This window comes from Odontesthes bonariensis, chromosome 18, assembly GCF_027942865.1.
Source record: "Odontesthes bonariensis isolate fOdoBon6 chromosome 18, fOdoBon6.hap1, whole genome shotgun sequence".
NCBI classification, from domain to species: domain Eukaryota; kingdom Metazoa; phylum Chordata; class Actinopteri; order Atheriniformes; family Atherinopsidae; genus Odontesthes; species Odontesthes bonariensis.
Window position 1 is genome coordinate 32,476,910 of NC_134523.1, and position 26,399 is coordinate 32,503,308.

Consider the following 26,399-nt stretch of genomic DNA (forward strand, 5'->3'; position numbering starts at 1 on the left):
TGGCTCCTCTGATAAATTTGACACATATACAATATTAAGCTTTGGTTAAATCTGTCAGATGCCTGCACCTTCCCATCTGACAACTTATTTTGGATGAGAGGTCAAGCTCTTTAAGAACAGAAAAAAGTTCACTCGCCTTCTACTAAAATTCTTGAGATTACTAAAATCACCAGTAGTGAAAGTGATAGTGAATGGTGAAAGGGATGATGGACTTAATTTATTTGTCTTTATTGTTTTTAATTTCACTGTGATTACAATATTTAGACTTTCATTTACATTTAATCATGCCATCCTGATCCATCTACAAAGAATACTACCAATATAGCAAAACTGAACATTAAAGCAGTGTATGACCTAGATCCAAAAAGTAAACAGTGTTATACTCTGAATTTAGGACAAATCATATTGTAACTGCTTGCATTTTATGAAAATAAAATGTGTGCATGTCATTTGTTTAAAACAATGAAATAAAGATAAAAATTGTATCTTATTTATATATCTTAAGTACACAGTAATCTCTTTGTTTGAGCTCTTACATTTCTGTGCAATAACTGCACATGTACCTGAAGGAGGAAAAACAGGAATGTATTAGCAGAGTAATCATATTTAAAGAGACTGGAAAAGAGAATTTAGCAAAAAACCGTATATAAAATGGGTAGGTGAAAGGATGCTGTGTTTTTAGTGACTAAACTGCTGCTTCTTTTATTTGAACCATTCTATTTTTATTTATTTCACAATTTTATGGAAGTACTAAAATACTAAGAGTGGTTGTTGTGATACTCATGTGGAAAATACATTTTGGAATGGCATCATGTTCAAAAAGTGACGACTTGATGAAAACTTACAAACAGAAAAATATAAATATATAAGTAACACACTTAACACTGATTGCCTGATTAGTGTAGTGATTCGGTCCTCTTTCCCCTCACTGTCCCAGCTCTTGGTTGAAGGTGAAAATTCACATCTGCCTCAAATTTTTTTTATCTCTTCCCCGATACAGTTTGAGTGGTTCTTGTATTTGAATACTTAATCAACATCACAAATAACCATAGAACAAAATATAAAATAGGACAGTATAAACACTGATGGTGTGTTCATGATATACCATAATCATAGGGATGTAAAATTTGTTGGGACATTCATATTCATTTATTTAGTTTCTAATTTGTAATATCTCATATATTTTAGACTTCTGTCACCTGCAAATATCTTGTCTCTATTTCCTAATTATAAAAACTATCAGGAGGCTAAAATAAATAGATTATCCTTCTCTTTCTTCATTTACTCTTCCTCCTGAGAATGATACAGCAACACAGGAAGTGAAGGCTGAATTCAGGATTCTGTGGCAGCAGTCTCTATTGGCTCCACTTGAGGTTCAGTGGGTGGGGTGGAGATCTCCTCAATTTGCTCTGAATCTGGCTCCGTCACAACTACAGCCACCTGCTGACACATAGAGAAGAGTCGAAGGTGATCATAGCTTGCAGAAAATGTCAACATGTTTTTTATTTGTTAGTTGAAAAAAGTTGGGTCTTGTTGGGGAAAATACTAATGAAAAACAAAAAAGCTGTAATTTAGTTTGAATTTGATTTAATTCCAGGCAATAGGAACCCAAGCTATTTCATATTTGTTATAATTTGTGAATATACATCAACTAAATGTCAGGCCTGCAACACATTCCCAAATAAGTTAGGACAAGGCAATCTAAAGATGGTAATAATAATGAGGCAAAAAAATAAATAATCAAACAAGTGATGTCAGCAGGTCATTAAATGATTTGACACAAAAGCAGTATCAATCAGAACAGATGAGTTCTGGCTTGTACATAAATGTGTGAGAAAATCTTTGAAATGTTTAAAAACAATGGGCCTCATGCAAGAACATTTTCGTATTTTCATTCTAAAGGTCTAAAGGAGATTAAACTTTCACCAAATGTAGACATTTTTAAATCCAGGTTAAAAACATTTCTTTTCTCATGTGTCTATGCATGAAATATGCGTGGTATCTTTTAATTTATCTAGACTGTTGCTTGTTTTTAAATTCATTTAAATTATTTTATGTGTTTCTCTTTATATTATTTAATGTATTTTTAATGCTTCTTCCACTCCCTGCTGCAATGCTTTTATTTTATGTAAAGCACTTTGAATTGTTTTGGACATAGGACTTTGACTTGCGCAAGACGCGTGCCAACTGAGCTATTTTGCAGCACAAAGGAGTCGTGCGCTCCCCTAGGCCACTGAATAACGACATTTAAAGGGGCACTAGGTAGCATTTTCACCTAAAATTATAGCCTTCAGGAGTTTAACAAAGGTTAAACAAGTCAATAGTAAGCGAATGAAGCCTGTCTCGCTCCCAGCAGGGGTCTGTATGCTGAAAATCCCATATGTAACATCGGCAGGAGCGACCCGCTTCTGAGGTGTCGTGATGCGAGAGAAGAGTCATTTGTGTTTACGGCACTTAGCTAGGTACTGTATGCTAGCTGTAATTGTAGCTATGTGTTCGCTTGCGTTGAAGAGCCAACACCAAGCGTTTCCTATTCTGCCTTTCACAGACTGAATATGAAACGTTCGATGTTGGCACTTCCCATCTTTGTGAAATTTCTCCAAGCGTGATCTTGTTCATCTACCATAGTGACCTGCGTTTTAGATCGCAAAGAGACAGGTGATGACGGTGCTCTAATTCCTCCTGAGTTCGAGACGTAGCCTAGCTTCAGAAATACACGGACTGACCTGATTAGAATAAGAATAGCGTTTTGATCCGAACAAGAATTGTTATCTACAAATGAAAATTGATTAATTTGTGATTATAATCGGAATAGTGTAGAGCTAGTCTGCGTTTATTGCGGCGTGTGTTGGTAGTGCCTGCGCGCATCTGTCTAAGATGTAACTTTTGTAAGTGTCTGCTAATACAAAGGAATCACTCCACGAATACACCATGATGAGGGAAGAATCCCATTCAAGATCAGCAACAGTCCATCCATACATCCATTATCTGCCGCTTGTCCGGGGATCGGGTCGTGGGGACAGCAGCCTGAGCAGAGAAACCCAGACGTCCCTGTCCCCGGCCACTTCCTCCAGCAACAGTGTTATAGCAAATTATCTTGAGTTCTCTCTACAGAAAATCTCTGATTATAGTATCTTACGTGGGCAGTCTACACTTGTGAATCAGATGACCTAACTGCACTGACTAAATAACACAACGGCAGCATTCGCCACGATGTTTAGTTAGTGGGTGTGTACAGGTGGGCATTTTTACGACAGTGTAGAATTTCAGTTTGACCAATAGAGATCGCTATACTGCCGCTAAACTACCTTGTATCCCTTTAAAAGGTTGTATTTGTAGTCTGATGTAATTTGGATGTTGATGGAGTGGTACTGTTTGTGGTTGAGGAAAGGCAACGCATAAGGTGAAGGTGCTTTGATGCGTATATGTGTGCAGTCTATTACTCCGATTATGTTTGGCAGTCCAGCCATGACATGAAAGTCCCTCTTAATTTGTACTTGTTGGACAGCGGTGTTTGGGAATTTGATGTACCATGGGTGATAAACTGAAGAGAGCTTTGATGACCAAGAGGAGCGCATGTCTCACACAGGACTTGGACACACCAGATCTGTCTCCAATCTCCCTTTGTAAGGTTCCTGTGGCCAAAAATCCAAGGGTGGTGAGGACCTGGACGTGTGGTGGAATTGTGTTTGATCGGCGTGTTTCTCTCTGGAGTTGTAACTCTAGCAAGCTGCATATTTGCAGCAGCACAGTCCTTGGCAATCTAAATCGCGATGTCAGCCATTCGTCTGTCTCCGCAAGGATATCTACATGGTATCGGAACATACGCTCTCTTCCAAGAGCCTGACGCGCTTCCAAAAGTAGCTAGTCAGTTACACTTCCCATGGACCTTGTTATATACATAGTCAAATTAACCTTCAATTAGTGCATAATTTACATCAATTTAGGGATGAGAACTCTCCATGTTCTCATCCTACCTGACAGATCGCTCCTACCAGGTAACACTGAGAGGGTCTGTGTCGAAGCCACATAGGCTCACCACTGGGGTTCCCCAAGGTTCGGTCTTTGGTCCTCTTCTTTTCTCCCTCAACACATCATCTCTTGGTTCTGTCATCCACTCCCATAACTTTTCCTACCACAGCTATGCAGATGACACCCAGCTGATTCTGTCTTTTCCCCCTTCTGACACCCAAATGGAAGCACGCATTGCTGCGTGCCTGGCAGACATCTCGGGGTGGATGTGGATGCACCATCTTAAGTTCAACCTGGACAAGACTGAGCTGGTGTTTCTCCCGGGGAAGGGCTGCCCATTCCGAGATCTGGCCATCACCATGAATGACTCCGTGGTGACGTCAACTCGGACTGCGAGGAATCTGGGTGTGACTCTGGACGACCAACTCTCGTTCTCGGCAAACATCGCATCAGTGACCCGTTCCTGCCAATTCCTTCTCTACAACATCCGGAGGATTCGCCCCTTCCTCACCGACAGGGCAGCACAGGTGCTCATCCAGGCTCTGGTCATCTCCCGCCTGGACTACTGCAACTCGCTCCTTGCTGGCGCCCCGGCTTCTGCCATCAGACCTCTGGAGCTCGTTCAGAAAGCTGCTGCTCGTCTGGTGTTCAACCTCCACATGTTCTCCCACACGACTCCCCTTCTCCGTTCTCTACACTGGCTCCCTGTAGCTGCTCGCATCTAGTTTAAGACTCTGGTGCTAGCCTTCAGGGCAGTGGAAGGAACATTTCCTTCATACCTCCAGGCTATGGCCAAGCCCTACACCCCCACCCTGATGGTGGAACGATCTCCCGACTGATGTCAGGACAGCTGAGTCGCTGCCCATCTTTCGCCGCAGGCTGAAAACCATCTCTTCAGGAAACACTACCCTGATCTGCCCTTTTAGGACATTACCTGTTTCGTCCTAGCTCCTTACGCACTTATTTGTTTCCTAAATTGTCTTTGGTTTCTAAATTGTCTTCCCATTTGTCTAGGTACCTAACTTACCGCACTTACTCTAGCACTAGTTATGCTCTTAGCTGTTTGGTTTTGGAAGGAAATGCACTTATGATTTGTTGTGACCTGAAGTTCTTTTGCCTACTGATGTGGAACACAATTATTGTAAGTCGCTTTGGATAAAAGCATCTGCAAAATGACTGTAATGTAATGTAATGTAATCAAACAGAATAATGCCAGCATAATTATGGGTTATAATTTATATATTTATTTCTGATATCTTCAAAGTAATTAAAAATACAATCAGTCAAGAAAACCTGATTCGTATAACAGCGGACTATTTTACGTGACTCCTACGATAGGTCTGGATCACTCGTAAATTCTGTTCGTACATGAAAGAAAACTCAAAATACGAAAAAATTGGTGAATGCGGCAACTTCTCTTAAATCCCTCATAGACACGACCTAAGAGCAAATCTGTTTGTATGTGTGGTTGTTGCATGAGGCCCAATGTTCCTCAAAAAAAGGTTACTGCTCATAAATACAAGAGTTACTCACACAAGCAACTACACAATTACCGGTACTGACCATATATACCAGACGGAGATGTCCTGCTGTAATCTTCATGGGGTTGAGGGGGATTGGGGGGTATAATGCGGCTCACTTTGATATTTGGGATCTCATTCTGGCTTAAACATGTATGGCTGGATTTCATGTGTTGACGTGCTTGAGAACATAGTGTGTTTCTCAAAATTTTATATTGCTTTTGTGTTGTTGTAGCCTTCTCACTGTAGACCGTATTCACACATCACTGTAATCCCCTTCCTCACCCCTCAGCAGACCTACAGGAATTAAACCAATCAAAAGATACTTTCCTCTCAGGAAGAGGCTTCCCCAAAGAGAAAGCTCTCCTTCATTCTCAAATATTAAAAAACTATTTGGGGTTATGAGGTATGCAGAGCTAATATAGAGGGACCCAAGATTAAGAATTAAATTACTGGAAATGATCTTGCCATGTCCACTTTGAACAATTCAAAGAATATGAAGAAATGTCTGTGGATAAAGGGCAAGGGCACAACCTGAAACAACCCTACAGAGCAGTACCACTCCCTCATCTGGGATTGTCAGACAGTCTCTCACTGCTCCTGGTCCCTGAATACACCCACCCTCAGAAAGAAATCCAAACCTGTCACAAAGAACATTCAAATCTGGCCTGAAGGAGTACTCTCCCAGCTTCAAGATTGCTTTAAGCGGACTGAGTGGAACATATTTGAACATCTTGACCTACAGGAGTACACAGAGACTGTTCTGTTCTACATAAAGAACTGCACTGTCAGTGTTACAGTGGAGAAGCACAATCTACCCCAATCAAAAACCATGGATGACCACAGATGTCCGGACACTACTTAGAACCCGCAATTCTGCCTACTCGTAAAGTGACAGAACAGTACAGCGTGGCGAGGTCAGAGCTGCGGAGAGGCATCAAAGCTGCTAAGGCAGCTCATAAGAGGAAAGTGGAGGACCATCTCGCCAAAAACAAGCCGCGGCTGGTGTGACAGGGGCTACAGAGCATCATCAACTACAAAGGCCGAGTCGTCACTACCATCGCTGATGCCATACTGGCTGAGAAATGAAATAATTTATTTTCCCACCACGAGGCAGAGTCTCCACACACAGCTACACGGCCACCACAGACCTCCAGTCACAGCACAGTCACACTCCAGGAACACCAGGAAAGCAGCAAGACTGGATGGTGTACTCGGAAAAATACTCTTTCTGTGCTGACCAGCTAGTGGGAGTCCTGACCAGGTTGTTCAATCTCTCACTGTCACAGGCACTATCCCCCAGTGCCTGAAATCAGCTACCATCAACCCTGTCCCAAAGCTTTCTTCCTCAAAGTGTCCCAATGACTACAGACCTATTGCCTTCGCATCAGTTGTCATAAAATGCTTTGAGAGGCTCATCCTGCACCACATAGACACTACAGAGCTAACAGATCAATGGAGGACGCCAGCGCTACAGCTCTTCACACAGCACTCAGCCACCTCGAGCACCTATTCCTGACATTCTGGTGGACAAGGTGACCATCTGCCTCATCAGCGGGGGGGATGAGACTGTGTACAGGGACGAAGTCAACAAGCTGACAGGTTGGTGTCCTGTTGAGCTTATAGGACTAGGTAGTACAATCCCTTAGATAATCAGTACTTGGTGTAGAGTGGGGCAGGGGTAATGACCACCAGGGGGTAAACGCTTCACTGGGGTCTTCAGGTGGGCACCCTCCTTCCTTGGTGTTTCGTTGAAAGGCCCACGACACCTCCAAAGGGCTCAACGGCATCACCTGGCGTCCCAGGTGTGCCCCCCTCTGCTATTACCCCCTGATGGTCATTTTGTAGCCCAGTTGGGGTCCTTTCTCTTGATCCATAGCCAGCTACTGCTTCGTTCGGCAGCCTCTGACAGAGATTTGATGGCTTGCCGGAAAGCCTGTCCTCGCACTCCCATTCCCTTCAGAAGCTTGGTTGTGGATGTGGCAACAAATCCTCTACACCCAACCTCAACCGGAAGCACCTGTGTGTCCTAAACACAACCTGCTGCTCAACACCAGCAAAACTAAAGAGATGGTGATAGACTTCAGGAAACACAAAGGGGATCCATCCCCACTGAGCATCAACAGGGAACGTGTTCAGCGGGTGTCCTCCTTCAAATTCCTTGGGACACATATAGCCAAGGACCTCTCCTGGACTGACAACACATCCGTGGTGGTAAAAAAGGCTTGACAAAGACTTGACACTTCCTAAGGATACTTAGAAGGAACCATCTGGAGGTGAAACTGTTAGTGGCCTTTTACCGCAGCACCATCAAGAGTGTCCTGGCGTATTGCATTACAGCTTGGTATGCCAACTACACTGTGGCAGAAAGGAAGAACCTGCAGAGGGTCATTAACACAGCACAACATATTACTGGCAGTCCCCTACCCACGCCAGAAGACATGACCAGCACGCGGTGTCTCAGGACAGTTAGGGCAATCACTGCTGACCTCTCACACACAGAACAGCCCCTGCTCACCCTCGTGCCCTCTGGCAGGAGGTACATGTGCCTCAAAAGCAGGGCTAACAGGCTCATAAACTCAGACATCCCAAGTCTCCCGGAAGTGCCGCGAGTCGGATAAAATATCCCGGATTTTAGACTATGCGAGGGAGTGTTTTTTTTTTTTCAATGCGAGTGAGAGTGTGCAGGCAATACAATAACTCGTGCACCATGCGCGTTTGGACTGCGCAGGCACGAGAGAGAGAGGGGTGTGGGGAGGGGTGTGAAACCTGTGCGTATCTGTCCAAAGCGATGCTCTGTTCAATGAGCGTTCAAGGCGACTGCTTGTCAGAGGGCGCGCTGATTGGTTTAGTCAGCAAAATAAGCCAATAACGTTCGTTGTGGGAGGGCTTCGATTTACTCTCTGACAGTCACCTAAGTTACCACTCAAAACTGTGCATCCTGCCAAATGGCGGAGGGTGAATCCTCAAGTAAAAAACGAAAATATAAGACTCATTTTACAGCAGAATATACTAAAGTATATCCATGTCTAGTGAAGGTGAAGAATGATGACACCGTGGCGAGGTGCACTGTATGCAATAGTGACTTCAGTATTGCCCACGGCGGACTTAATGACTGTAAAAGACATGTGGAGGTAGGCTAAGTTGAACGCGCCATCATCTGCATTTTATTTCTGTAGGTTAAATGCTGTTATAAAATAAAGCAAAACGTATCAAAGACTTATTTAAAGTATAGGCCTATATCTATCTAGCCAGCTACAGTATCTAACTATCTATATCCAGCCTGATAAATAAGCAAAATTAGAGACCCCCAAAATTAAATAGGCGGGGGGGGGGGCTCGATAAGCATCTCCCTGAAATTAGTTTTTGGAGCTTGGGATGTCTGTAAACTGTTTCTTTCTCTGGGCCATCAACTCCCTGAACTCATAAAGAGTGTGTATGCCAAGTGAAATTGATGTAAATATGCATATTCCTTCAAAATACTTTTATTACCTCCGCCAAGGAGGTTATGTGATCGCCCGAGTTTGTCTGTTTGTCTGGATGTTCGTTCGTCTGTTCGTGCTGCAATCTTGCGACCTGCCACAAGGTGGCCAGAGCCAAAGCCAGACAGAATGCATAGTGCGCGGATTGAATGCATATTGCGCGGATTTGCTGTAATTAGCACAACAAAAGATTGCAACGGCAAGCCAGTGTGCATAACTGCATATAGCGTAATAATAACGGCGAACACTGCTTCCCGTCAGAACACTGCTTCCCGACAAAACATTATAACAATAATAATATTAATTAAATAATAATAATTAATAACGGCGAACACTGCTGTTCAATAATGAATAGGGAGAAGGGAATGCCTCTTCTGCTGACAGCGCCAAAGAACAAGTAGCCCACATCAGGAACGTATGTCCATACATGGCTCGCTATCCACAGGTAAGTTGGCGGTTGGCGGAGGTCTGCACTCTCTGAGTGCATTTCTAGTTATTTCATGCCATTACGCTGTTTTCTTTTTATATTCATTATGTACTGGCCGGAGAAGCACTGCAATTTCATTCTATTCGATTCTATTCTACTCAACACTGGACATCTGTCTTTATCTGGACATCCTATCAGCTACTGATATCAATAGTTGATTAAACAAAATAGGCAAGGAATTACGGAAAGAGACATTTTCAAGAAATACAAGAGTAAAAAATATTTTTTTTACGAGAGTGAAAAATGCCAAAAAAATAAGGCCTATGTTAATCTTGTCCAGAAGCTTCAACTTCTCAGACATCTTTGATGGACCATCATACAGGTGAAAAGTGTAAATGTGTATTGTTATCAGATGTAACAGTATTTCAGATCTTTTCTGGAAGAAACTGGCACTGTGTACTCTTGACCAAAGACAAAGATTACCATACAGACTGTTATCAATAACAAGTCCAAAAGCCAGTGTCTGTGATGGTATGGGGTTGTGTGTTTTCTGTTGGAAAATGTTATTTACAATTCTGTCATGTCATCATAAATGCAGAAAAGTACAGTGATATTTTAGATCAAAATATGCTGCCTTCATTTTACAAAGGATCTCAAAGCATTTTTCACTAGGACAGTGCAAAACTACATTCTTCATAAATGAAAAAGTCCTGACCTCGCCCTTATAAAAAATGTGTGGAGAAGTTTGATATTTGAAATGTGACAATAATGATCTCTTTTTGTTTAACACATAAAGAGGTGATTACAGGAAGTACAATTGGACAAAAAAAACATCTGAAACACTTCATAGACTGGTCAGACTTGCTTCTTTTGGCCACGGCCAACAGCATTTTTTAATATCAAGTCCAGTGCTTAAGAGTAGCTTGATCAGGGCTCCCTCAGGGTTAGGAGACATTTATACAAATTCTTAGTGCAAAGTGTTGCTCCCAGTGATGAAATCCAAAGAATTCCTTTTTGGAATTTTAGGTATTCCCACTGAAAAATAAAGAGTAAATTCTAGTAAAGATGAAATTCATTTTGAAGCATCTTATCTATGAAAAGATTTCCAAAGGTGAATGTGATGGTTCTAAATGTTCGTCAGATGGAGGACTTTTAAGAGGATTAGGGAAAAAAGGGAATAGATGGGCTACAGACAATGAATGGTTCTGTGTTGTTACAACATTACAGATTAGGTCATGCAGTGGCTGTGCCTGTCAATCAATCAAGAAATTACTCATTCTTCTATACAAAATTAATGGTAAATCAAAGCTATATGAATACACATATAATGAAATGTATTAGGCTTGTTGACTGTAATTGGCCTATTGGCAAATAGGATAACATAAACCGATGGCAGTAGCCAAAGTTTATATGAAGCTTTGGCAAAAGTTCAATAAGGGTGATCTGATCTATTTTATTCACCATTTTTTTACTCTTGGGCTTTTCATCTGGTTCCCAGCCACTCGCTTCTTTTCCACACTGTCACTTCTGGCTTCCTTTCTCACCCTGCCACATAGTCTCTTTCCCATCCTTTTAAATCCCACTTCTGCTGTCACTCTCCTTCTAGACCACGCATTGCACATCACACTATGAATATGTAAGGACTGCGTTTTACAGGGACCCGTTCAAGTTTGTTAAAGGATTGTTTAACCAGGAAAAGGGAGGGCAGTTTAAGGCAACAAAGTCAGAAGTGGAAGAGTATCTAATAAATACATATTCAGACATTGAGCAGCATAGGCCTTCCACCTGACATGCCACCATTAGGAGAGATAGCTCATAAGATGGATGTTAGACCACCTAGGTGGAAAGAGGTTGAGGAGGTAGTCAGGCGTGCAAAGGCTTCGTCGTCCCCAGGGCCAAATGGAGTCCCCTACAAGGTTTATAAAAGTGCACCTGATATCCTAAAGTTTTTGTGGAGGCAATTAAGAATAGTTTGGGAGAAACAGGTTATTCCTAGAGTATGGTGTAGGGCAGGAGGCGTTCTTATTCCAAAGGAGAAAGAGTCCTCGGACCTGAGTCAGTTCCGGATGATCTCTCTCCCTTAAATGTTGAGGGGAAGATTTTCTTTAGTTTAGTTGCACAGAGATTAGCTAGTTATTGAGAAAGGAAAAGCTTAATAGATACTACTGTGCAGAAGGCAGGAATACCAGGTTTCGCAGGGTGTTTAGAGCACACTAGCATGATTTGGCATCAGATTCAGACAGCCAAGACTGAGACAAAAGACTTGCATGTTATATTTCTGGATCTAGCAAATGCATTTGGTTCAGTGCCACATAGCCTTATTTGGAAAGCGTTTGAGTATTTTAGAGTGCCTGTAGTAGTTGTTAACTTAGTAAGAGCATATTTTCAGGATATTAGACTGTGCCTAAGTACAGCAGGTTTCACAACAGGTTGGCAGAGGCTAGAAATAGGCATTATGGCAGAGTGTACGACTTCTCCATTAGCATTTACAATGGCGATGGAGATAATTATTAGAGCTTCCAAGTGGGTTGTTGGTGGAGAGAGACGTCAGGATGGCATGCACCTTACACCAATTAGAGCATACATGGATGATATGACGTTGGTGACTACAACAGTGCCATGTATGAAGAGAATACTTGAGAGACTTGATAAAAATCTAAAGTGGGCTGGTATGAAAATCAAACCTACTAAGTCTAGAAGTATCTCAATAAGTAGAGGGAAATTAAGAGATAGAAAGTTTGTAATAGATGAAGAAAACATTCCAATAATTAAAAAAGCAGTAAAGAGTTTAGGCAGGTGGTACCAGGCAGACATGAATGATGGAGAGCAGGCAGTGCAGTTTTGAAAAGATGTTGCTGAGGGACTGGATAGAATAGATAAATCAGGGCTTCCAGGAAAGTTGAAGCTGTGGTGTCCGCAGTTTGGATTGTTTCCTAGGTTGATGTAGCCACTGTCTGTGTATGAGATTCCATTATCTGTTGCATAAAAAATGGAAAGATTAGTTAGTTTTTATATTAGGAAGTGGCTAGGTGTTCCTAGATGCTTAAGTACTGTGGCACTGTATGGGAAAGGCATACTCCAGCTCCCAGTATCTAGTCTAGTAGAGGAGTTTAAATGTACTAAAGTTAGGACAGAGCTCCTGTTAGCTGGGAGTAAAGATGTGGGAGTTAGTAAGGTGGTTCCAAACCCAACCAAGGGGAGGAAGTGGAAACCAAGAATGGCAGCTCAGGAGGCAGAAGCAACTCTTAGATATGCAGAGATTGTGGGTAATGTGCAAATAGGCCGGGGAGGCTTGGGGCTTGGCCCTGGCAAACCAGTGTGGAGTAGAGCAGGTCCAAAGGAGAAGAGAAAGTTAGTTGTTGAGCAGGTTCGTAGACAGGAGGAAATGTTAAGGGGTGCAAAGGCAGTGGCTAAGGCTAAGCAGGGACGGTGGTTGAATTGGGAAGGTGTAGAGAAGAAAAAGCTTAGTTGGAAAGAGCTGTGAAGTATGGAGGAAAGGAGTATTAGTTTTTTGAGGGGCAACATATGATGTATTGCCAACTCCCCAGAACCTAAAACTCTGGGTAAATGGAGACCCGTTATGTTCGTTATGTTCAGGTACTGCAACTCTAAGGAATATTTTGTCAGGTTGTAAGGTTAGTCTGTCACAAGGCCGGTATACATGGTGACATGACCAAGTATTAAGAAGTTTAGCTGCAGGTATTGAAGATAAACGAAGGCAGATAAACTCAGGAGGGTCTAAGCTGAAGAGAGTGGCAATTCAGTTTGTTCAAGAGGGGGCAAAAGTTAATGAGACGATAAGGAGGCACGGCAGCTTGGAGCATGCTTGTGATTGGGAGATGCAGGTAGATTTAGGAAATAAGCTTGTTGTTCCCCAGGAGATAGCCTCTACAAATCTAAGGCCTGATATAGTCTTGTGGTCTAGGAGTAGAATGAGAGTCTATTTCATAGAGCTGACTGTTCCTTGGGAGGAATTAGTAGCAGAAGCATATGAAAGGAAAAAGCTTAGGTATGTGGAGTTGGGGGCAGAAGCAGAGCAGCGAGGATGGAAAGTTAGGATGATAATAATAATAATAATAATAATAATAATAAATTTTATTTATAACGCACTTTACATTGACAATAAAATCTCAAAGTGCTACAGTGGGATAAAAGACAAATACTAGGTTCAAAAGCAGGGACAGTAAAATGCAAATAAAATACACAAATAAAAGTAGTGAGTCCTTTAAATGCAAAAACGAAATAAATACAGGATAGAGCATTCAAAGGGAGATCATTAAAAACATTGGGTAAAAAAATCTGGATCTGTCCAGTGGGAGTAGGATGCAGAGGATTTGTTGCAAAGTCTGTTGTCTCATTGTTGAGGGAGCTAGGTGTGAGTGGACAGAGTGTGAGGAAAATAGTGAAGGAAGTGTCAGATGAGGCAGTAAAGTCCAGTCAGTGGATTTTGATTAGAAGAAGCAATAGTTGCTGGGGGCCCAGCAGGGGCAGCATTTAGGGAAAACAGACTCTTGGAAGAAGCAAAGAAGAAATTCAGGATATTTAAGTGGAGCGTGTGGGCCTTGTGATCCTTTTGAAACCAGGCGGCCATTTTAGGTGAGTTGGCCTGTATGGCTTTGTTTTTGCTGGCATTTTTTAGTGATTATAGGACTGTTTAGGTGAGTTTGTCTGCTGAATCTGCTCGTGTGTCTTGTCCTGCCTCCACCTCTGGCACCCTCTATACTTTCATTACCCCCGACCCAAACCAGGGTTTGAATCCCATTCCTACTTGTCTTTACCTCTTCTATTTCTACCCCCTACCCAAACCAGGGTTTGTATCCTCACTCCGCTGTGACTGGTGTGCAGTTGGTGAGAGGCTGGGGTAGCTTGTGGTTGTGGGAAAAAAAAAAAAAAAAGATGGTTGTTGTGGTGTGAGGAGCAGTGTTGGCTGGCATTAGGGGAGTGACTCTGGGACGCCAGTGATCATTGTCTAGCCTCCTGGAGGTGTCGTGGGCCCAACTAGGTGAAACACTGATGAAAGGTTCCCACCTGATGACTCCAATGACATGTTGGTCAGCACTGCTCACTGATCTAGATAGGGAGTATAGGGAACTATTCACTAAGTCTGGTCCATTTTTTTCTTTAGCACAAGTTTCTTGTGTTTACCTTAAATCCTCCTCAACCCCACCTTCTCCACTTTTCCAAGATTGAGCCTCAACAGAGGCCCACCAGTAGTGTCTAGACTCCAGGGTCTTTCCTATCATTAATCATGTCATGTTTCGCCTTGATACAGCATCAATACAGCAACAATCTTAATTATAATTATTTGCACACCAATAAATTTGAGTCAACCTTTCATTTCATCTGTCCTTACTGAACTGATGTTGAATTGACTTTGCCCTGAAACTGATAGAATTAGCCTGCTGCTGCAGACCCAGCAAATCCCCTTTTGGTGACAGGCTAATTCCACAATAAGCGATATCAAGACCATTTTGGTGGGCCAATTAAATACTAAAAAGTCATTAAGTAGGAAATGATTTAACAGGCTTTTGAAACGTTTTTTTTTTCACACAAACAATTTTTCTTATTCAATACAGTTTATCTATATAGTCACAAATCACAACAAATGTCATCTCAAGGCACTTCAATAATACTGTCCAATTCAAGCCAATTAGAGTCCAATTATGTTTATGTTTAGTCATTTGGCAGATGCTTTTATCCAAAGCGACTTACACTGGTAGGCAGGTAGGGTAAGGGGGTCTTGCCGAAGGACCCCTACTGGAGGTAGTACCTTTAATGCAGGGGGGGGCAGGATTTGAACCCAGATCACCCACATGAAAGGTGGCAATCTTACCACTACACTATTCAGTCCCAATTAATTGTAATTATAATCCAATTAAATAAATTCATAATTAGTCCAATTCATACATACAGAGCTAATTCAAAAATATATTTCCTAGCTAAGGAAACCAACAGATTGCACCCAAACTTCTCTTTGGTCCAATCTCCCGTCCTGAGTGTGCATGAGGCGACTGTGGAGAGAAACATCTCCCTTTTAACAGGAAGAAACCTCTGGCAGAACCAGACTCAGGAAGGGTGACAGAAAAGAGGGGACAACAAACACCATAACATCATTCAAAGGATATCTGTTGAGAAAGACAAACACAAGTTAATGACAACAATAATGCCAAATGTACATGATGTCATATGAGGAAATAAAATGGGGAGAAAAGAGAGCAAAGTGAGGAAAGGTGTGACATAGGAGGACCCCCAGATGTCCAGGCCTATAGCAGCTTAACTATGGGATGTTTCAGGATCACCTCAGCCATCCCTAACTATAACCTTTATCAAAAATGAAAGTTTTAAGCCTGGTCTTAAATGTAGAGAGGGTCTCTGCTTCCTGAACCCAAACTGGCAGCTGGTTCCACAGAGAGGGGCCTGATATCTGAAGGCTCTGCCTCCCATTCTACTTTTAGTAATTCTAGGAACCACAAGTAAACCTACAGTTTTCTGTTGGGAAAATGTCTAACAATGAGATCTTTAAGATATGATGGAGCATGGAAGCTTTATTTGTGAGGAGAAGAATTTTAAATTCTATTCTGAATTTAACAGGGAAGACATACTTGAGAAATATGATCTCTCCTGCTACTTCTCATCAGAACTCTGAACTGGCTTCAGCATTTTGGGTATTTCTATGTAAATGATCACAAAGTATAGCTGCAATTATTTTTTCAAGAACTTTAGACATAAAAGGGAGATTGGAAAGAGGTTGATAATTAGCCAACACTTCTGAATCAAGAGTAGGTTTTTTTAAGTAAAGGTTTAATTTCAGCAACCTTAAAAGTCTGAGGTTCATATCCAGTTAACAAAGACAGATTGAACAAATCCAATATGGAAATGTCAATTAAGGGGTAAACCTCCTTGAACAGTCTGGTTGGGATTGGGTCTAAAATACAAGTTGATGGTTTAGAAGAGACTCTTGCTGTTGTTAGCTCAAAGAGATCAACTGGACAGAAACTACATGATTATCTTGTATGACCCTATGTGGCCCAAACCTGGAATTGTTCTTATTCTCTTCTATCAATGATGAATAATAAGCAGTTCTGGCCTTCTTATTTGTCATCAGACTATCGTTCACGCTGAAGGTCCTGGCTTGAAGAAGCCAACAGAACTACATCATCTGCAAAAAGCAGAGATGCGATCCTGAGGTCCCCAAACAAAATGTCCTTCCTTACAGTACTAGGCCTTGAGATCCGGTGCATCAAAATCACAAACAGGATCGGTGACAAGTTGCAGCCCCAGTGGAGTCCAACAGGCAGTGTAAACAAGTTCGACTTAGTGCCAAGAATGCGGACAAAGCTCTTGCTTTGGTTATATAGGGAACGGATAGCTCATAAAAGTAACTTATCCCATACTCTTTCAGGACCCCCCACAGAATCCCTCTGGGAACACGGTCGTAAGCCTTTTCCAAGTCTATAAAACATATGTAGACTGGATGGTCAAACTACCATGATTCCCTCAGTAACTCTGCAAGAGTAAAGATCTGATCCACCGTTCCACGACCTGGGTGAAAGCCACACTGTTCCTCCTGAACCTGAGGTTTAACAATCGGTCGGAGCATCCTCTCCAAAACCCTGGAGTAAACTTTCCCCGGGAGTAGTGTGATTCCCCCTGTAATTGGAACACACTCTCCGGTCCCCTTTCTTCAAAATGGGAACTGCCACCCCGGTCTGCCACTCCATAGGTGTTGACCCAGACCTCCATTGACAACTTCCACCTAGTCCTCAGACTGTGCCTCCTCAATGTAGGACATGTCAGCTGGAATGGGGAGATCCTCAAGTGTTCCTTCCATTGCTCAACAAAGTCCTCAGTTCAGATCAGGGAGGCCGTTCCTCCCAATCATTGCCAACATGAGCATTGAAGTCCCCCAGAAGAACAGTGGAATCCCCAGGTAACACCCTCTCCAGGACACCACCCAGAGACTCCAAGAAGGCCGGGTAATCTGAACTGCTGTTTGGTGCATACGCACAAACAACAGTCAGAGCCTTTCCTCCTGCAACCTGAAGCCACAGTAAGGCGACCCTCTCGCTCACCGGAGAGAACTCCAAAATGGAGGCATTCAGCCGGGGGCCTGTGAGTATCCCTACAGTCGCCCGATACCTCTCCCCATGGACAACTCCAGAGGATGAAAGAGTCCAGCCCTTCTCCAGGAGTTTGTTTCCAGAGCCCACACTGTGTGCGGATATGAGCCCAACTAAATCTAGTTGGTACCGCTCCACTTCACACACCAGTTTTCCCCGCCAGTGAGGTGACGTTCCACGTCCCGAGAGCCAGTTTGCAATGCTGGGGATTAGCACACCCAAGTCCCCGCCTTCACCTTCATCACATTGCACCCAACCTTGATTTTCCTCCCTACGAGTGGTGGGGGTGTTGTTTTTGTAGCTTGACAAGAACTTTGCTGATGAGTACACACATAGACAAAAAAAGCTCAGTAGAAAATTTCAAGAAGATGCAAAGAAAGACTGATTATGTCTGGAGCCACTGGAGCAGGCTGCTACTAGTGGGGCCCCATTCTTAATCAGAACAGACGGATCCAATCCAGCTCAGCAACAATCTATATTTGTATGTACATTCAGATTATGAGTGGGGGGTGTAAAACTTTTGAATAATTTCAATAACAGGAACATGTAATCATATACACTTAATGGAATAACTTTTCCACCCATGAGCTGTCACCTTATCATGGTGGAGGGGTTTGCGTGTCCCAATGATTCTGGGAGCTATGTTGTCCGGGGCTTTAAGTCCCTGGTAGGGTCACCGAAGGCAAACAGATCCTAGATGAGAGACCAGACAAAGAACAGCTCTAAGACTCCCTATGAGGAACAAGACCTTTGGAACACATTTTCCCTTGCCTGGACGGGGGTCACCGGGGCCACCCCCTGGATCAAGGCCCTGGGGTGGGGCCCAGGAGCGAGCGCCTGGTTTACCCAGTCTTTCTATATACAGATGCATGCATGTGCAAAACAAGTCTTGTCTGTCTTCAGGTTCTATTTTTCATCATATCTCTGTCTCTTTAAGGGTCACTCTGACCTTCTGGCTCTCCTTCATACGTAGCTGTTCTGCTTCTGCCTCAGAAATCGGTATGCTTTGTTATTCCTTATTGCAGATTATTTCAGATTCAGTAGCTGTAATGAGGTACTACCAGATGTGGTCTGGGAAACATCGGCTCTTCGCTGTATGGTTTGGACTTTTCATCTTGTAAAACAATCTTCCAGTTTAGGTTTTGTAGGCAGACACCCTTTAAGCAGTGTCAAAGATTAGGCTTAAAAGTTTCCTTTTTGATAAAGTTCATAGGCTGGTTTAGGTGACCATAAACCATCTTTTAAGTCATGTTTCAATAGGCTTTGACTGCCATTCATGTTGTCATTAACTTTTTTTTTCTTCCTTCTTCTTATTGATGTTATTCTTGGCCCAGTCTTTTTGTTTGTTTGAGCCTCTGACCTGAACTCTTCCTGTCCAAATGGATTACATTTAATTGGTTTATAATTAGATTTGATTGGATTTATATAGAATTTGTTTATTTTAAGTTTAAAGTGCCTTGAGATCCCATGTTGTGAATTGGGATTTTATAGATAAGCTGGTGTGATTTATTTATTTATTTATTTTTGTAGCTGCAGGTTCTGGTGTTTCATTCATTAGTTCAGAAATCATCATACACTTACATTTTCTGGACCAGTGATCTCCCAGTTACCTAATCTGAACTAATCACTGTACATGTACATTGCCTGGATCCCTCACTTTACAGTTATGACACATATGGGTTCCCTAATGTTCAGAAAGCTCCTTGTGTGACACAAAAAAGGGCAGACTGCCTGAAATACTTATTAAGAAGTGCAAGGACTGAAAGGGTTCCTGCAGTCCGAAAGCATTAACAGCGGCACTAATATGCTACTTACCAATTACTGATCCACTCATTTTAACACACCACGAATCAGCAAAAAAACAACTGAAGAAATGATTCAAATAAATAATAATAAGGTGCCACCCTGCAAAGCAGTAGGGTCTCAAAAGGCTTGAGGTACCTGAAATGGCTCAGCTTCTGCTTGAGTAGTCTGAACAACCTGCATTGCTGGAGCAGTTGGGGGGCGAGTCTGTGGATACACAGGTCTCTGCCTGGAAGCCTGCTGGGCACACACAAGCACAAACACAGAATCCAACTTTAAATGGTTCAGTTAAATTGAACAATTCCTGTTGTCTTATTAGTCAATAAATTAATTACTTAAAATCTGTTTATTTACAACAGCAAAAGACAAAAAATGGTTGACCATATAATATGTTCCTCTCAATAAAAATATTATATCACCCTTCCAAGTTTCATTACCATTCTAACCCCAAACCTGATCCCCCAAATGCCACTATCACTAATGTGTGTCTTGCATATTCAGTCTTACCTGATTTATGTACCGCAAACGCCCAGGTATCATCCTGTCCCCTAACTTTTTGAGTCAATTCTCCTGATAAATCAATAGCTCTACTATAAACTTTACAATCAAGTCAACTGATAATATGCTTATCATATTTGTTAACAGCTATTTTGCTACCAATTTTTTTTGATCTGTCTATTTTGTGTGTCTATGTGTCGGTTTTATAACAAAAATGGATAACCAACACGTAATAACTTTTCATTTTTAACCATTTTTGGCACTTCCACAAAATGTATTTATACATTTGTATAAGAGTACTGACCTTATTCAAAATAAAATATTTTAAAAAGGAGTCTACAAATAAAAACATTTCACATACAAAATGTTCTTGAATATATATTACAGAAAAAAAGTGACAAAATCGTTATTGTAGATTGTGACAGCCTGTTTGAGTTTTTTTTAAAGGAGAAACAAGGCACAAGGACCAATTGACACTTTGTGAGTTACCCATTTAAAAAAACTACTGAAAGTTAGTTTAATTGTAATGTATAGCTATTTTGGTACAGAAAGATTTGTTTTCCCTTCAGTCAATTTAGTCAGCAACTTGCAACCATTTTTGGTCAATGAAAATCCAGACTTAATTGAAGAAAAACCTTGCAGAGAACGATTTGGTTAATTGTTACATTAATAGTTAGTAGTCAAACAGGTAGTTTGAAGTAGAAAATTAAGAGCACTTGGAGAAAACTGACTTGATTTAGGATTCCGAGAATTTCAACCATGTCATTAGGATTTCAACTTGCAACAAGTTTACAGCAATAAAACAAAGTTTGAGTTTAGTTCCCTCCAAAAATGATCAACATGATCCTATGCTTTTATCCAAGTAAACAGACTACAGCAAGGGGTTATTGAACAAAATTAACTTTTGGCACAGGCAACTTACAGTATTGCCTTTAGTTAAGCAATTAATGTACAAATTATGTGATACATATCCAACATACAGCTAAGAGGGCAAAATTGCATCCTGAGGATAAAAATGTTTCTCTTATTTATCATAGGATACGAATGATGATTTAGAAGAACTTTGTATGGATTGGTAGTGACTCAACCATACAAGTAGACAAGTGGACCACAGCCATGCCGGTAAAATACTTCCTGCACGATAACAGAGCCATTGGATTCCTTTGCTGTAGGTGTCAAATATTCAGATTTTCCTTTAATTTGCCGTTAATTATTAGCATGAACTGCTGTGAACCACCGTTAGGTATTGGTGGATGGTAATTTTTTTTTTTTTATGACACACCGGTGTAGATTTAAGACCTTTATTAGCTGGCACATTCCACATTAAGGAAATCTCAAGGAAAAAAAAAAGAAAAAAATAGAAAAATTGAAAACTGAAAATTCAAGCTTTTTAGAAGTCACTTATTGAAGACCGTACCTGGTTTCCTTCCGCAGCTAGGACACTAAGTCCAAACAACATGGCAGTGATGCAGATCAACAGCTCAAGCACCAGGAAGATCACCAGTGTTCCCAGAATCCCATCAATCAGCAGCTACCCCAGGTAAATCCAAGAACATATATGATCAGGTAACAATATCTTTCTTTCTATGGCAGATGATTAATAAAAAATAAAGATGTCTCAGAACATAATTTCTATGGACCAAAACATTTCTATTACCTACATGTACTCAACAAAACACAACCTGTCTGACCAAGGTATTATTTGTAACAATTGTCAGTCACTTACTTTACACTTTTGCTCGATCAGCCCGGTGCATTTTCTGAAACAATGTTGCTGCAGTGAACAGTAAAGACAGAGAAACAGGCAGTCTGCTTTTTTACAACATGTAGTGTCAACTATCAATTTATGTGATGATATCAAAGGAACTGTGCAGTCACGTTTAAGTGATAGCTCTGTGTACATTACCTAGCCTACATTCTACACAACATAAAAATACAAATTCATCTCCATGCATGAGGTTATGTGGCATTTGGTTCTATTTTTATTTATACAAATACCCATTAATTTTACTCGTGACAAATCTTTTCTTTTATTATAATATGTATTAATCATGTTTTAAAAAGGTATTATGTTACATTAATTCCAAGGAACTTGGATAAATGTTAAATGTTGTGTTTACAATAAAATGTGAGAAAAAAACTGAAATCTATTTCCCAATTCTGTCAGATAAATTAGCATACCACATATGTATGTATGTACACTATATTGGCAAAAGTATTCTCTCACCCATCCAAATAATTAAATTCAGGTTTTGCAATCACTTCCATGGCAAAAGGTGTATCAATTCAAGCACCTAGGCATGCAGACTGCTTCTACAAACATCTGTGAAAGAATGGGTCGCTCTCAGGAGCTCAGTGGATTCCAGCGTGATAGGATGCCACCTGTCCAGTCATGAAATTTCCTCGCTACTAAATATTCCACAGTCAATTGTCAGTGGTATTATAACAAAGTGGAAGTGATTGGGAACGACAGCAACTCAGCCACAAAGTGGTAGACCACGTAAAATGACAGAGCGGGGTCAGCGGATGCTGAGGTGCATAAAGGTCGCCAACTTTCTACAGAGTCAATCGCTACAGACCTCCAAACATTCATGTGGCCTTCAGATTATCTTAAGAACAGTGTGTAGAGAGCTTCATGGAATGGGTTTCCATGGCCATCACCCCAGCCTCATCTCTGTACTGCAAAAGGTACTTATTGGTCTCCACCAGCCTACACCAATAGCTCACTGGATTGTCCCATCGGGATTTACCTCTCCTGGACTGATCAGCCCTGCCGGACTCAAGTCAGCGTTCACAGCTCGCCACCAATCCACCTTAGAGAGCTCCCTTTCGCAGGAGCGATCGGACCTGTAGCCCACCCAGACTTCTATTCACCATACTATCCAGTCGGCTGAGGTTATTCTTATCCTGGATAGTCCTAGTGTGCTTGTGTTTTTGTCACTAGGAGACCAAGCCCCTGTTAGCGGTGTGAAAACGCTCCTCAGCTGCAAACAGGCCATGGCTAATGCTAGCTCCGGGCTAGTGCTGTCTCATCAGATCATGCTAAGCAATGCTTAGGGACTGTATCCCACAGGTTGCTGCAGTAAAGCACACCACTACAAAGGAAGGTCAGAGGTTGTTGAGAAACATGGCAGCAGCAACCATAGCTGTGAAACAGGGGGGCACCATAAGCATATTTTGCTACGTTAGCTTGTACTTCACAAAGTGAGCCAGTACAAGGATGCCTGGAGGACCATCTCAGTTGCCTTAATTTGCCCACTACACCAGGGCTTAAAGACCGGGTGTCACTTTGCCCAGCGTGCCGGAGAGCGACCATAACTACAGACACCTCAGATATCGGCTGGGGTGCATTGTGTTCACCTCAATCTACTTGAGAAAGAGGCCATGTTTCATGCAGTAGGGTTCTTCTTTATGAGATTCTGGGGAGGCATGTTTTGATCTAAACATAAAATTCCATGGTGGTTGCTAACATCAAACAAAATGCCGGGTTTTGCTCTCTGTCGCTGTACGAGATGGCATGCAAGATCCTCCTTTGGAGAGATATTACCTTGAAGGCTATACATTTGCCTGGGGATGCCAATGTTGCAGTGAATATCTGATTTAGGGGCATTCCCGAACCCGAAGAGGGACGGCTTAGCCAGGATATTTTGATAACCATACAGTCTCATTTAGGAGAGGCTCAGGTCAACCTTTTTGCTATCCAAGAGACCACCCATTGTCCCTTGTGGTAATTGATGTTGAGACCCACAGGGACAATAGGGGTCAAGGTCTCCCATTCCCCTCCTGCCAGCAGTTCTGGCCAAGGTGAGGATGATGAAGACCAGAGTCCTGCTGGTGGCTCCAAATAGGTCCTACCAGCCTTGAATGGTGAATCTGAGGGGATTGCTGGCAGGGGCCACTTGGTGTCTCATGATGAGATCAAACAAGGAAACACAGGCTCATGGAGAGCCATGGCACCTGAATTTGGAATCCATAAGCTGCATGGTTGGGCCATGTATGGGGACCAACCAAACAGTGGGGAAATACCAAAGTCTGCTAGAGACATGAATGCCAGATTAAGGCAGAATCCACCAGGCAACACATCACTTTTGGGGACTCTACTTGGATTCACTGTACCTATGGAAGTTGAAGATTTGGTCATCTCTACACCTGCAATTCAAAGTGCTTATTAAATTAGAATGATGTGAGAATATGGTAGTAATACAATTTTTTTTCAATTTAAAGAATTAGTTTATTATTGTTTATTCTGAAGTTCAAAGTTAATCCTCTGAAGTAACTGTGTTCTAGATGGATCCTGTTTTCTATAAAGCACATTCATGCATTTAAATTGGCTGTTTTACGGTTCATGTGACCCACTTTTGAGAATATTTTAAAAACAATTTCCATTTGGCTTTAATCGACAAAAAGGTCTTTAACCACCCACCCATTCGATTATCTTTTGTTTCCAGATACAGAATGTACAGTATTTGTCCTGCTAACATTGTTTCAGTCTTGCACCAGGCAAGACTCGTATATTTTCAAAAGTATCAGTGTACAAAGCAAATTTCAGCACTTTTAGCAAAACTGAATTTTCCAGCAGGAGTTTGTGATCTTGTTGAGGCCAGATATTTCCATTTAAGTCAAAGTTTCTCCATTAGATGTTATCTAATGATGTGCAACAGATTTTATTAATAACCATGCTGTAGTACAGCCTACCAAGGAGTCAGAGAAAACACACTTTTATAGCAGGACAGTGTTTTCAATCATTATTGTATTTTTCTTGTTATCAATTAAACTCTAGATCTTATTATATAACAAATCACTATTTTTATTTTCTGTGTAGTTTGAAAGAAAATACCACAGCATGTAGCTCCAGTCTGTGGCAATGTTCACAGTGGTAAGAGTCCTGGCGATAGGGGAGGTGTTTTGACATCAGACCCAGAGCAGCAGTAGCAAATGCAGCACTGATGAGATGCAGCACCAGGGAAAGTTTCACCTGCAAATAACAACAGTAGTGCTCATATACAAGGTAATAAAACTGGCCAAGCATTGAAATAAGTCAATCCAATAAAAGAAAGTAACTTTTTTAAAAGTAGCTAGAAAGCAAAAATTCTACGATGCTGCATCCTACATTGATAATTAAGTGAACCATCCAAAAGTGAACAGTGAAAGTAGCACCGACATCTCGCTTTCCGGGAAGTTCTTCTTTATTCCCGTCTTACTCATTCTTTTTTCTTTAATCGGGAATCGCAGGTGCAGGGCTCATTTAAATATGATTTGCGTATTTAAGTAGGGGCGTGGACAGGGAGGAGTTGGGTACTACGACATGTGCGCTCAATTCCACGTTGATTGGGATGTACAAACGAAATGTGCTTGGATTCATGCGTACACACAGATTCATACATCCGGATATTTTTGTGTGTAGGAGGGTATTTGGGTCTTTGTACATGAGGCCCCAGATCAAGTGAGACGGTATAAATATCAAGGAATTGCTGGACTTGCTTCAAGTACAGTATTAAGATGTGGTGGACATGGTGGGTTAACAATCGACTTTAGTCTGCGAAATGAATGAGAATACCATGTTTTTCTTTTAGATGGTAAAACCTTGGAGCAGCAGAAATGATGCCATATATACTAATCTTATCATACAGTCTGTTTTCCATACAGCATCTAAGACAAGTAACTGAGTAACTATACCAGTAAAATGGACTTACCTAGATTTTGCAGCAGGCCACACACAGGGAAAAAGACAACAAAGGAGAGAATTTTAAACTATGCAAATACACTTATACTTAAATTTCTTGAAAAAACATACAAACAAACAAACAAAAACCCACACATTTAAAGAGCTAAATTTTTTTTAGAATCTATGTATAATCTTACAGTGTATCGCTTATATGCCTATATTTTTCACAGCTGTTGTGAAAGTTTCTTAACTATTAAATTTGAATTTATTGATTTTGATTTATATTAAATAATGCTGATAAGACTAAGCAAATGTTGTTTTCAAAGCCAAGGAAAAGACTGTTAAACATCCCCACAATATTCACCCTTGAGGGAAATGAAATTGAGGTGGTACATTTGTATAAATATCTTGGTATCTTGCTTGATGACACGCTGACATTCAAAGCCCACATTGAAAACCTTGTAAAGAAACTTAAACTAAAACTAGGTTTTTTATTTAGAAATAAATTCTGCTTTTCCTTTGATGTTAAGAAGCGCCTTGCCTCTGCAACTTTTGTATCCATTTTAGACTATGCAGACCTCCTGTATATGAACGCTTCAGTTCAATGCCTGAGTAAGATTTACTCTGTCTATCATGCTGCCCTGAGGTTCATCACTAACTGTAGGGCTCTAACCTATCACTGTGAACTACATGCCAGAGTACAATGGCCTGCACTGGCTACCAGGAGACTCACTCACTGCTACACTTTTATATACAAGGCAATACTCGGACTACTGCCACCCTCCATCTGCAGCCTAATCACAGTAAGGAACATTGGCTCTTATGGTCTGCGTTCCAATGACCATTTGCTACTCTCTGTCCCCTGTTTTCGTACAGAACAGGGAAAAAGGGCCTTTGCTTTTTCTGGTCCTA

General features: G+C 41.5%; 1 protein-coding gene across 5 annotated transcripts in view; it reads right to left on the bottom strand.

Moving 5' to 3' along the window:
* Nucleotides 1–229: 229 nt before the first annotated feature.
* LOC142367583 (uncharacterized) overlaps nt 230–26,399 on the bottom strand; it is a 56,654-nt gene continuing 30,484 nt past the window's right edge. The window contains exons 5-10 of one of the 5 annotated variants that reach the window (XM_075449592.1): nt 24,660–24,797; nt 21,549–21,596; nt 21,240–21,353; nt 19,463–19,564; nt 18,117–18,214; nt 1,354–1,440 (exon numbers count right to left, since the gene is read on the bottom strand). In XM_075449592.1, the coding sequence (XP_075305707.1) occupies nt 18,161–18,214; nt 19,463–19,564; nt 21,240–21,353; nt 21,549–21,596; nt 24,660–24,797 (456 nt within the window). In that variant the 3' untranslated portion in view covers nt 1,354–1,440; nt 18,117–18,160. Of the gene's footprint in view, nt 1,444–18,116; nt 18,215–19,462; nt 19,565–21,239; nt 21,354–21,548; nt 21,597–24,659; nt 24,798–26,399 lie in introns of all 5 variants that reach the window. The other 4 variants (XM_075449590.1, XM_075449588.1, XM_075449589.1 and 1 more) reach the window with 4 other exon arrangements.